At 42.7% G+C, this 13373-nt stretch overlaps 1 protein-coding gene across 48 annotated transcripts in view; it reads left to right on the top strand.

Moving 5' to 3' along the window:
* Positions 1 to 13373, top strand: part of NEB (nebulin) — a 157448-nt gene that overhangs the window by 109883 nt on the left and 34192 nt on the right. For 44 of the 48 annotated variants that reach the window (XM_081869593.1, XM_081869592.1, XM_081869603.1 and 41 more), the window contains 13 exons: positions 488 to 592; positions 1517 to 1621; positions 4273 to 4377; positions 6336 to 6443; positions 7270 to 7374; positions 8193 to 8297; positions 8409 to 8513; positions 9210 to 9314; positions 9421 to 9531; positions 10686 to 10796; positions 11079 to 11180; positions 11327 to 11431; positions 13240 to 13338. In XM_081869593.1, coding sequence (XP_081725719.1) covers positions 488 to 592; positions 1517 to 1621; positions 4273 to 4377; positions 6336 to 6443; positions 7270 to 7374; positions 8193 to 8297; positions 8409 to 8513; positions 9210 to 9314; positions 9421 to 9531; positions 10686 to 10796; positions 11079 to 11180; positions 11327 to 11431; positions 13240 to 13338 — 1371 coding nt within the window. Of the gene's footprint in view, positions 1 to 487; positions 593 to 1516; positions 1622 to 2262; positions 2368 to 4272; positions 4378 to 6335; positions 6444 to 7269; positions 7375 to 8192; positions 8298 to 8408; positions 8514 to 9209; positions 9315 to 9420; positions 9532 to 10685; positions 10797 to 11078; positions 11181 to 11326; positions 11432 to 13239; positions 13339 to 13373 lie in introns of all 48 variants that reach the window. The other 4 variants (XM_081869608.1, XM_081869583.1, XM_081869564.1 and 1 more) reach the window with 3 other exon arrangements.

The following is a 13373-nucleotide window of genomic DNA, read 5'->3' as shown; positions in this document are numbered from 1 at the left end:
TTTTGGAGGTGCTATTTACACATCAGCGTATCTTTTTATAAATAAGGGATGCTGTCATTTCCCTGGTGCTTGAGTCTATCCTCTACTAAGTCTGAATGGTTCTCTGCTGCAATCCTATGTTCTCTTACCTAGGAGTGATCTCCACTGAATATTAGTTCTGAGCCAGTCTGCATAGGATTGTACTGTTTATGTAATTATCAACATAATGAGCTTTAGCAGGTTTTTGGAACACTATATCATATTCCAGTTTTGCAGTGCCATACAGACTGGCCCTGTCAGATAAACAGATGCAGTTACAGCAACAAATCAGTAAATATCACACTTACTGACATGATAATTACATGAAGTAATTGCAATGTTTCTTTCACACCTTTACACCTGATTGATTTTTTTTAATGTATGCTTTTTGTGTTTTTATCACACCCATATAGTGATTAGTTGGTTGTTGTTGTTGTTTTAGAAAAAAATGTCTTTTATGTCCCTCTAGTGTAAATACAAGGAGTCATTTGAGAAGATAAAGTCCAAGTTCAAGTATGTTGCTGACAGTCCAATTAATAGGCATTTTAAGTATGCTACTCAGCTGGTGAATGAGGTAAGTAGAACTACAGGCTTCTGCATTGCAATTCCATTTAAATTTGTTAGACAAAATAAGAAAGAGAATTTAGGACTGCAAATTCTATTAAATGGGATATATTTCTGATTAAAGCCTCTGGTTTCCATCACAGTGTTCCGTTATGCCAGAAGTGGTTTAGTCATGCTGGCCACATGACCCAGAAAGCTGTCTGTGGAAAAACGCTGGCTCTCTCAGCCTGAAAGTGAGATGAGCGACACAACCCCATAGTCACCTTTGACTGGACTTAACTGTCCAGGGGTCCTTTACCTAACCCTAACCTTTTACCTAGATTGTGGTCTTTACACATAGTACTCTTTCTTTCTTTCTTTCTTTCTTTCTTTCTTTCTTTCTTTCTTTCTTTCTTTCTTTCTTTCTTTTTGTTTTTTTTAAAATACAAATACAAGAACAAGAACCATTTAACACTTATCCAACAGTAAATCTAATGGTTTTTGTTCTATCCATTGACTTTAGACATAAAGAATGATAAATCGTAGCTAGGTCCCAATCTAGACTATATGCAGAAGTATAGTATAGCATGTGCATATATTTTATACTAAATTAATGCAAGTGATAAATGCATAGAGTTAGAACTATAACTATAACTAAATGGAGGATGGCAGTGCAGGATTTAAAGGGCTTTTAGCGTTGTACATTTAAGTCTGCAACCCTTTACGTGATTACTTAGGAGTAAGATCCACCAGCAAGTTTTACTTTTCAGTAATACTTGCACAGTATTGCTCTGTAAAAGCTATTATAGGTCTGTGTTTTCCATTGCCTATATCCGTTCTCCTTTTTATGGTGTTACTCTTTAAGTGGGTGGATTTGTTTAATGGGTTTTTGCATTGATCTCAATGTATCTTTGTGCCTCCACTTTTTTACTTTGCTACTGTTCGATGTGAACAGAAATTGTACAAATCTGATTATGAGAAGAAGAAGGATAAGTATTCCCTTGTGGTGGATGACCCTAGAACCTTGCTGGCCAAATTGGGAGGCGAACTAAGCAGTCAGGTACTGTGACAGAGCTGGCCAGAACATCCAGAATCTGGCTATTGTCACTCTTGGATGACCACTTCTTTACCTGCCTGAAATGCCTGCAGTCAAAGATGTCATAGGTTTTGCCTATGATATTGACAAAGGTTTCCCCTCTGTTTGTATCTGGAACTATCTATACTTTGCCACTCAAAACAGCACAACAGCTTTTTGAGTGAGCCTATCTGTACTTTGCCACCCAAAACAGCATAGCAGCTTTTTGAGTGAGCCTATTCATACTTTGTGATCTCATAAACTATGCACCAATGTACTGTCAAAATCACTCCACCAAATGTCAGTCAAGTTGCAAAGATAACCTAGAAATGAATGAACTCTGTGCCATTTAGCTCAAAGGCAAAAATGTGCTACAAGGAAAATGGCATGGAAACCAGATTATTGCATAATGATGGCACCGTAATACTCTCGTTTTTCCATTTTTAAAATTCAGTTCTGTGTCTGTTGATTCTGTTGCCCCTGGTGAATGCTGTGCATTGGTGCAGTTCTGAGAATACACAAATATCCCAAAAGCCTAAATCTCATTGTTCTGGGATCTAGAGCTTTTTTGTAGTTCTTTGTCTTCATAAGTCCTTTTTGTGCTTCATTGCTGTTTGCATGCACAGAAAAAATATAAGGCTAGTGCCAAGTTGTTCCTGCAACATGGATGTAATGAAATTCTGCGACCAGATATGCTGACAGCATTGTACAACACAATTCAGGAGAGCCAGGTAAGTGTGCATAGGATTGTTGGCTTCTTGTTACAAAATTGGACGTAAGTTACCATGTGGATCCATGAAAAGCTCCAATACCAGGTGCATTAGATAGCACTCAAACTCTAGAGGTTGGGATTCACAATCAAATTAAGATGCAAGTATTTGGACATAAAATGATAAAATTCTGTTGGGCAGGAGAACCCTCTTGATCTGCAGCCAGAGAACCCTCTTGATCTTCCAAGCAAAAGGAAAGATCAGGGTGCCAGGCTGTGTTCTTAAGCACATTTACTTAAAAGTAACTTGCATTGAAATCAATGAAATTTATTTGCATGGAGATATGGTTAGGTTTGGAGTGCCAGCCGCCTTCAAGCAAAATACACCGGATTAACTATAACACAGACTGGGTTCTCTGTATCCAACCTATACAAATGTCTTCTTACTTGTGGTACTGATCACCAAGCCCTGCTTAGAGCATTCTTGCCATTATTTCGTATGTGTTGCGATTCCTTGTCCATGCATTTCTTCCCCCTCTTTTACGCATGCTATGTGTTGTCTTGCATGCTCTGTATTTGCATGCAGTGAAAATGAAGCAACCTTTTAAAAAGCGTTTTTTTTTGCATCGTTTTTAGACAACTGCTAAGGCTTCCCAATTTTTCTATAAGCTAGACCAAGATTTCCAGCTGCACAGAATGTTCTGCAGAGAAACGCCCACTTCTCCATTCTCCCATGAATACATTTCATTGCATTACGTCATAAATTTTTAAGTCATCGGCATAATCACCAGTAACAGTTTTACATTGCAAAGCCTCCCCACCCCTATGCTACAATTTAAATGTCAATTGGGTGCATGGTTAACCAAAGCTATCTTACTGTTGTATGAGGAGACTAGCCAAAGCTATCTTACTGTTGTATGAAGAGACTAGTAAACTTTACCAGAGTCTCTACAGGGCTGCCATCCACAGTCATAAACTGGTAGAACCTCATTCATCTCAGTAGACTAGGGGTCAGCAACCTTTTTCAGCCATGGGCTGGTCCACCACCCCTCAGACCATGTGGGGGGCTGGAGTATACTTTGGAAAAAATAATGAACGAATTCCTATGCCCCACAAATAACGCAGAGATGCATTTGAAATAAAAGCACACATTCTACTCATGTAAAAACACCAGGCAGGCCCCACAAACAACCCAGAGATACGTTTTAAATAAAAGGACACATTCTACTCATGTAAAAACACGCTGACTCCTGGACCATCAACGGGCCGGATTTAGAAGGCTATTGGGCCGGATCTGGCCCCCGGGCCTTAGTTTGCCTACCCCTGCAGTAGACTTTGTGGGCGTGACTGAGGGGGGGGGACGCTTCTTAAACCTATTTTTTAAATGCTTACTCACCCACTCTTCTTATTCGGCTAAGTGGCTCCTTTGATTTCTTAGTGCGATTGTAGAGTTTGGGGTTTTATCCACTAGCGGCAAACCCTGCTAGTTTAGTTGCTTTATTGGTTGTGTTTGCTTCCGGCCCAGGGAAGGATGATGCAAAGGATTATCCCATTTTTATCCTCGCATCAAGTCCGTGGGATAAGTTAAAGATGATGACTTGCCAAAGGCCAACCCTGGAACCACATAGCTGAAGGGTGTTTAGATACAAGCTCCCATGTCCAAATCTAGTGCTCCAGCCACTGCCCCACACTTGACCTGTTTAGAAGTCAGCGTAACCAAAAGCAAGCTTAACTCCGGCATTTCCATCGTGTGGGCTTGGCTCCCCCCACGTACACAGTTTCGGTTGACTTCTATGACAGCTGCTGGAACAGGCAGGCTAAGGCTAGGACTCTTCTTAAAATGTGCATTTGTGGTGGGGTGTTGTTGTTGATTTGCTGTCATTCCCCACCATTCACTGCTGCTTTTTTAAAAAAAAAAATTCCACAGTACAAATACAAACAGCTGTATGAAAAGCAGAAGGACAAGTTTACATCGATTGTGGATACTCCGGAACACCTGAGGACAACGAAAGTCAACAAGCAAATCAGTGATGTAAGTGTGGAAATTGTCATGACCAATGGGGGGGGGGGGGAACAGTATGGTGTCTTTCTGGACTAATCTTTGTGTGACAACGATGGGGATAGCCAGGGTTTTTATTCTGACTGACAGGATGGGAGAGGAAGAGGACAATAAGAGAAACACAGCTTGCCAGTTTGGGGTCGGGGCGGGTGTTAGGAACTGCAAAGCTGAGGGAAACAGCAACAAGGACTGTCTGCCTAAAAATGCTCAGGCAAATGAGTGAGCTTGGGAACTTCAGCAACCACCAACTGCTTAGTGCAGTCTCCCCCAGCCTGGTGCCCTCCAGAAGCTGCTGGACTACAATTCCCATCATCTCTCACTATTGGCCATGCTGGCTGAGGTCAATGGGAGTTGCAGTCTGACAACATCTAGGATGCATTGTGTTATGGAAGATGGATGCATTGTGTGGCTGGGGGTAGATGGGATAGTTCCACACCCATCCAACTCTTCTTCCAAGTTGCACAGAGTGGCAAAATTGGCTTGGTCTAATTTATCCCAACAACCCTGTAAGGTAGGTTAGGCTGAGAAACAGTGACTAACCCAAAAATTGGTCAATTACCTATGGGGGCGGAAGGATGTGGGTGGCACTGTGGGTTAAACCACAGAGCCTAGGACTTGCCGATCAGAAGGTCGGCGGTTCGAATCCCCGCGATGGGGTGAGCTCCCGTTGCTCGGTCCCTGCTCCTGCCAACCTATCAGTTTGAAATCACGTCAAAGTACAAGTAGATAAATAGGTACCGCTCCAGTGGAAAGGTAAACGGCGTTTCCGTGTGCTGGTCTAGTTCGCCAGAAGCAGCTTAGTCATGCTGGCCACATGACCCAGAAGCTGTATGCTGGCTCCCTCGGCCAATAAAGCGAGATGAGTGCCGCAACCCCAGAGTCGGCCACGACTGGACCTAATGGTCAGGGGTCCCTTTACCTATGAAGGGATTGAGCCTGGTGTCTTCCTTATACTAGCCAGTATCCTCCTACACCACCCGACCCGTGTTTCCACCCACAATCTGCCCTGACCCTCTGCTTTCTCTCCATTGTAGATAGGAAGCCACTGACTGGGCACAAGTAGCACACCCACATGTGAGAGGTTACATACTTAGTGTAAGAAACAATGTACCATGCTTTCTCCATTGCTCTTCCTACTCTTCCAAGCATACGTTAGGAAAGTGGAAAGCTTACCAGGAGGATGCGCTCATGCAGACTTTTGAGTAAAAAGCAGGTCCAGATAAGATAAGTGGCAATGGTTGGAAGGGTTGCAGTCCAAGCCCAATAGCCATGATTATGACCCTAAACACTTAGCACATCATCCCTCTCTCTACCAGTTCCACCTGCCGAAGCAGAACATCCCAATGCTGCCTGTGTAGAGAGTGCTCAGATCGTGAAGGTGAAAACTGCCTAGCTGATTTCCTACTTTAGTGCAGCAATCAAGCATGCAGTTTTTCACCTGAGCAAGACTGTGTGTACCTGGGCAGCTTTTGGACATCCTGTCCCCATGTTTACAAGTAGGAGACAGCTCACTAGGAGATGGGGAGAAACTGTGTGCTTCCTCCTGCAAATGGATAGAAGAACGTAAGAAGAAGCCCGCTGGATCGGGTCAAAAGGCCCATCACAGTCCAGCATCCTGGCCAACCAGCTGTGAAATCCACAAGCAGGACCAGCTTGGAGGCTGGGACAGTGCGCTGGGTGGGTATGGTTCTGACTGGGGAGATATATCCTCCAATCCAGTCCTGTTCAGCACATCAGTGGAAAACCCATGGGAGTGAACGGGAAAGAGGATGGAGCAGGCCTTCTCCAGTTCCTTCAGATAGTCTACCGTAAACTACAACCATACATATTGTTGTATACATATTTGTTCACTTTGGGTATTTTTTTAAAAGAAATTAAAATGCTATTTCTAATGACTGCTTGTACTTAACTTGGCCCTTTCTTGCTGCCAGATCCTCTACAAACTGGAATATAACAAGGCCAAACCAAAGGGATATACCACAATCCATGATACTCCCATGTTACTCCACGTACGGAAGGTCAAGGACAGAATAAGTGATGTAAGTAAACATTATCATTTACCTCGCAGGATGCTGGAGCCAGTGGGATAGGACATGACTCAGCTCATTGGCTCCAGCATCCCTACTTGCAAATCTACACTTCAGGTGAGACCAATCGTTCTATATAAGCTGTGTCTAGCAAAGTTCCAAATTCATTTTTTGCTCATTAGTCTGTAAGATGATACATATTAGATTTTGTTTGCATCACTATAAAAGCTAAGCCTTAGACTATTTAAATATAATTCTTTATTTTCAAGGTAGCTCACATTTCATAGCAGTGTTATAAGTATGGTTATTTGCTGTAAGCCAGTACTTGTTGAAACAATAGATTCATGGTAGGAGAATGAATGAATGAATTTATTAATGAATTTTCTCATATTTACACATTATGTACCACTCAGATTGCTTACCTTTTTATGGGGATTAAGAGAAATGCCCATAGGCTTACGTATTATGGGTTGGTACTAGACTTTGTTTCCACCAGCAGGAGCAGGCTCTCACATTTGGCAGAAAATCGGAAGTGACATTTGCCAAATCCCTGTTTCTCTCCTGCAGCTCCCAACACAACCCTCATGCAATTCTGGTGGGCTGTGGGGAACCTTCTGGAACAGTGTGGGAGGTGGGCTGGGGGCTGCCAGTGGAGGAGGACCCTTAATGCAGCGAAGGTTGTTCTCTTAGGGCAAATGGGGTTCCACTGCTCAGATGTTTGCTAAATTCAGTGCCTCCTTGGACCTACCAGGGCAGATTAACACAATTTTCCCTGGGGTGATTTCTGTTTAGCCATGTAAAGAGATGTGCAACGTTAACCTTCTTGTTCTTTCGACAGCTGAAATACAAAGAAGTCTATCAACAGAATAAGTCTCACTGCAACGTTGTACCGGATTCCGTTCATATCAAAGCTGCCAAGCAGGCCTACAAAGTAAACAGCAATGTGAGTCCAGTGCTATTGTTGCCGGTGACTAAGCCTTACAAAGGAAACTGAGGGAGTAGGGCTCCTAGGTCCCACTCAGCTGAGGCCTCTTTCGGTGCCTAATTTCGCTTACGGAAACTCCTAGCCAGATCGGATGAGGCAGTGCATCTCATGCCAACTTTAGATATGTGTGGGATAGAGAAATGTCCACCCCCATCCCTTTGGGCAGAGTACAAATTGTAGGTGGTGCAAATCCCCAGGTTCCAACTTCCTGAAAGAGCCATATACGAACAAACCATCCTTTTTAACATGCTGTATTCCTGACAGCTAAAAAAATGTGGTCATTCCAAACATAAAACCCACTACCTGTTTAATCTTTTGTCTTTTTCCTTTTAAGGCTATGCCTTTTCCCATGCTTGTTCCACAGCAGCACAAGCAGAGCAAAAATTCTGTAGAAGAGCGAGAAAAAGGCAGATATGGATGGAAAAGTAGAAAGTGCAGACCTGTTCGTCTGCAGCCTTGTACAGTCCGCAAGCCATGGCAAACATGGCCCACTCATATTGGGGGGGGGGTTGTGCTCCCAGCCTACTGGTAAAAATAGGAGATTTATCAACTGCTCAACTTTGAATGGCCAACACAAATGGCTAAGGGAAACTGAAACTTTATGGGGAGTGTCAGAATTCCTAGACATAGAAGTTTGCATCTGCACCACCAAACATTTAGTTATGTATTTATTTTTGGGAATCAAAAATATCCTTTTCCCTCTTGTTTTATGTGACCCTTTTACAAGAATGGCTTGTGTCTACGTTTACATTGTTTATCTATTTCTCTTTGAACAGCTGGATTACAAGAAGAAATATGAAGCTGCCAAGGCTCACTGGCACTGGACTGTGGACAGACCGGACTTCATCCAAGCTGCCAAATCATCTTTGCAACAGAGTGATGTAAGGAAACTAAAACCACATGCACCCATTTTATTTCCTGACATAGCAAGGCATACCTCTGGTGCCACAGGCTGCACTTCTGACACTTTTTATTCTCCTGTTTCTTTGTAGTATGATTACAAATATGACCGAGAGTACTATAGAGGATGCAAGCTATCCGTAACAGATGACAAAAACACAGTGTTGGCTTTGCAGAATGCAATCTTGGCGAGTGATGTGAGTATTCTAAAATCCTTTTAATGGAAGCTTCCCCACCACCACCCCTTTTTAAGTCTTGGACACCCAGATCAGCATGTAAACCTTAGCAAATGATTGTACTTTTCTAAGTAGGTGTGGCAAACCAATCACATCGAGAAACATTTTCAGCATTGGATAACAAAAACACCTTTTAATGTCAGGTTCAGTTCTGGTAATAGTGGTAAGGAAAGAAATACCTACCATGATTCACAGGGGTCCTCGAATTTCCTGTAGCCTTTGTAACCAGCCCAAGTCACTGCCTTCTTACGAGTGCCTTTCTGGGCTCTGGATGTACTTCAAACATCTCCAGGGCCCAGCACAATTGCACTGTTAATGCCATCCAGCACCCCCACTCCAAACTGGTTGAAGGGCATAGAGTTGTCTCTGCCACACTGAACATCACCAGGTCTCAGTACAATGTCAGGAAATCCACCACTCTTCTCTCATAGAAGGGCAGAAATTTTCCCAGACTATGTTCGGACTTTAGAATAGAGTCCTCCAAAGCTCTCCAATAGTTAATGCAAAATTTGAGCTAGCTCTTGCCTTTCTGTAGTCCAGAGAAGGATGGAGACTCACACCAGAATAAAACACATGCTCATCAGTGGCGAGCCCATTTGTGTAGCCCTGTTTATTATACACTGCTTGAAACTAATACCTTTCCATTTCATTTCCCAGTTAAAATATAAAGAGAAGCATAACAAGGAAAGGGGAACTATCCACCCAGTTCCAGATACTCCTCAGATCCTTCTTGCAAAGACTGTTAGTGCTCTTGTGTCTGAGGTAATTTATTATTTATATTTGTATGTATATAATTCTCCAGTTTTCAGCATTTATTCCTTATTTAATACATATTACTTCAATAACTGTTGTTTCTCTTCATCACCAGAACAAATACAAAGAACATGTTAAGAAGCACCTGCCACATGGCTCCTTTACAAAATTGCCAGAAACACGAGACACTGTTCATGTCAAAAACGTAACCAAGAACGTCAGTGAGGTAAACTGCTTTTGCATTACTATAGTCACATCACTGGTTGAGTTGATGCTTGCATTTGTTTTGTTTATACTTGGTGATGGAAACTGTTGTTGCTCCATTATAAATTATACTTCATGCTAATTACGGCTTACTAAAAGGGTGCTGCTCCATGTTCACCAGGGCTGATGTTACTTACACCAGCCTGTTAGCTCACATAGTTAAATATCAGCATAAGTTTAATAACGTGGTTGAACAGAGTTTCTGAAATCGTGTGTAGATGGAAGCTTAGCGTGTTGAAAAAGAGAGAGAATGCCTTCAAATATATTTCTGCGGGCTGTCAAATCTGGAAATTGTTTCTTCTGATATGAGTTTGCATGATCCATGCCTGTTTGAATGAATTGTTGGTAAGGGACTTGATTATGAACATAGGTTTTGAAACGCTTTACAAATTAAAGAGAGAGTGTGGTAGAAATGAGTAGCAGTGGTAGCGGCTGAAGAACTATAACAGTGTGTGTGTGTGTGTGTGTGTGTGTGTATGCAGAATTGGGTTCATTGCAGTTAATTCTTTCTAGTCATTTTAAAATAACTGTAAATAAAATATGGATGCAGCAATTGAGACATAGGTTAAGTAATTGCTTGGTGCTTGCCTCCTATGATTTTGGGTACGTGTCCCATCTTTTATATTCTTCCAAAGGGTTCCCCAGCATTCAGGAGCATGGGGTTGGTGGAGGAAGGAGCAATCATTGAAGATCACCTTGATCTTTGTTTGACTGACGAAAATCTCTGCTGGATTAAATAGCCATAAATCATCAGGGGAACACCCATTCAATGCAATATCTGTTTGTTGACAGCTGTAAGCAAAGTGTTTTTGACTGATGGGCTTTCCACATAGGGACCAGTCCTTACAGTCAACTTTATTCTCGTTTATGTAGCTGCCCTTTGAATCTCTCCCTCTCTCTTTTTAATGTGGAGAGCTTCTGACCGTAGAGGAAAACTTGCAGCAGATCAGGAAACAAAGCTAGTTAACCTACAAGTACATGTGTGAACGCCCACACGAATGCGCACCTGTCTTCCTTAAGCGTAGAAGTCATCACCTATGTTTCTTATTATAAATGTCGGCAAAGTAAGCCTCAGGTGAAGAATGTGTGACACAACTCTTTTCTGTTCCGAAACAGACAAATTATAAAAAGAAATTCCACAAGGAGAAAGGCAAGTCAGACTATTCAATCATGCTGGAGCCTCCTGATGTGAAACACGCCATGGAAGTTGCAAAGAATCAGAGCACTGTAAGTTATTCCTCCAGTTACCTCATTTAAACCCTGGATGGGCAATCTAAGGAATAATCCTTTCGAAGCCGTGGGCTATAGGAGAAACACACGCTGACATGGGTGGCTGTAGCTTTTCCATGCAGACTTTGTTTCATTACAGTGAAACGTATGCAGTTTTTGCATGGGTGGTGGGCATCAACAATAGCTCTGGTGAAAACATTATCATCCAGAGGATCTTGTTCTTTCCTTAAAAAGAAAACACAACAGTAACTGCTTCTCTTTATCCTTGTGTTCACCTAGATCCAATACAAAAAGGATGCCAAATCCAAGCTCCATTACACTAGTGTGGCGGATCGCCCTGATATTAAGAAAGCCACCCAAGTCTCCCATTTAGTCAGTGATGTAAGTACTTTATCAGTGTAACTGTTCAGCAACTTGTGGCAATATGACAGCATGCATATAAATAGTTTCATTTCAGTATGTAGAAGCCAGAGGGGGGTTTTGTTTTTGTTTTTTTAACCCCTTGACATTTCATGTATTCGTCTTAGATTGAATATAAAGCCAAAGCTCGTGGAGAAGCTGGTATGGGAGTCAGCATGCTTGGACGTCCAGATATTGAACTTGCCAAGGAGGTGTCCAAACTTACAAGCCAGGTATGAACAGGTGGCTGCTTCAACTTATAACCATATGGCATACATTTTCTTTTGCAATCATTTTGATGTAATGTTGACTTTACAGATAAAGCAGCTTTAGAGATAATTTATTTGAGATCGGGGTGGTTAATATTTTCTGGCCATATCTTCCAGGGCTGTCTGTCAATCGTGGTTGTGGCCACCTCACCATCTCATATGCACATAAATATGCAGTACAAGCAAAGAGCCTACCCCCCCCCCTCCACTGTTCTGTACAGATCCAATGAGGGAGGAGATTATTTCCTTATCTCTGGTCACCCAATCATCAATCTGATATCTGGGGAGTGGGCAATTTGCATCCACATCCGGGTGCTGGGCTCTGGTGTATGTACTTCAATATCTCCTTGTTTTACTGCTGCCGCCAAAGCCTCTCACCCACCCCGTCCCGAAAGTTAGTGAAGTCAGTAGAGCTTGTGTCTCTTAATCTCAGGATTGTGGGTTCGAGCCCCACGCCGGGCAAAAAGATTCCTGCCTTGCAGGGGTTTGGGCTAGATGGCCCTTGTGGTCCCTTCCAACTCTACCATCCCTGATCAAGCTCTTGACCTAGGGGTTAGATTGTTCTGTAAGGTATTGACGGCCTTTGAAGTCTGCTGTGGTACGTGGATGCTATACTCTGTGTATTGTGTCCCTATGTAGGTGAGCTTCCTATTTAGCTCATTGAAGAAACAATAACTGAGCTGAAGGCACCCTTTACACACAGGGAGCTGCCTCACCCATTATACTGAGTGGGAGAGGAACTCCTTGTGTAATCAGAGTCTCTGTTCTCACAAAGTAGCACTGATCGAAGTAATCCAGATTCATGTTTCCATGGGCCTGGGCTTGTCTTTCTTTCTTTCTTTCTTTCTTTCTTTCTTTCTTTCTTTCTTTCTTTCTTTCTTTCCCTTTCTCTCTTTCTTTTGTTTATATTACTAAACTCTTACCTGGCATTTAAAATGATTTATTTCTGTTTTGAATACAATGGAAACCCCCCCCCGCAAAAACCCCCCACAAAACCCCCCAAGGGTTCATCTCATCCTTTACATCACCAGTATTGTCTGAGCCAGAGCAAAAGATGAGTGAACAAGCAGGTTGGTTGTGGTGAAGAGAGGTTCAGCGGGTGCCCTGCTGGAGTGCTGGTCCTTAGCAGATTCCTGACCATGCCAAACTTTGATGCTAATTGCCTTTCTTTAGCCATAATTACAATGATTTCAGTAGTTGACATTTCCTCCATATAAATCAGTTATGGGGAACCTGAGGAATACACTTCCCATCTTCCCTGACCATTGCCCATGCTGGCTGGGGGTGATAGGAACTGGAGTCCAACAACATATGGAAGGCACCGGGCTCCCATACCAATGACCTGAAACAATTTTTGTGTTAAAAAACATGCCGTAAATGTTTGGTCATTTGCTGTATACTGGGAGGCAAAATGTTTCTTTTTATTGTCTTCTCTCCAGTTATTCCCTTATCAATTTTCTTTGGCAGACATTTTAATGTTTGTGCTGTTATATATTTCTATAGTGAGGGTAGCAGCACTGGACTTTCCCCTCAGGGAAAGTACTTCAAACAACGTGTTAACTTTTTGCGTTTTGGTGCTAGCGTATGCCTCTTTCCTCTCTGACAAACACTGACCGACTTCACTTGGTGCGTTTCTGACCCATGCTGCTTCCCACGAGACTCCCTGCCCCCCACAAAGACAAGAATATCACCGGCTCTTCTACCTCACCTTCTTGCTTTGTCCATCTTGGAGGTTTGCCATTCTAATCTTGCTATCTTGCTACGCTTTGTAGGCAGAATACATCAAAGGACGCATGAGGGGCCATGGGGCTGCATCATACGACACGCCCATGATGAGACACGTTAAGAAAGCTAATGTCCTAAGTAGCCATGTAAGATGGATTTTAAGCGGCTCTCCTATGCTGCT

This window comes from Podarcis erhardii, assembly GCF_964252035.2.
Source record: "Podarcis erhardii genome assembly, chromosome: 1".
Classification (NCBI taxonomy): Eukaryota; Metazoa; Chordata; class Lepidosauria; order Squamata; family Lacertidae; genus Podarcis; species Podarcis erhardii.
Note: the sequence above shows the minus strand (reverse complement) of the source record. Positions and strands in the feature narration are given on the sequence as shown.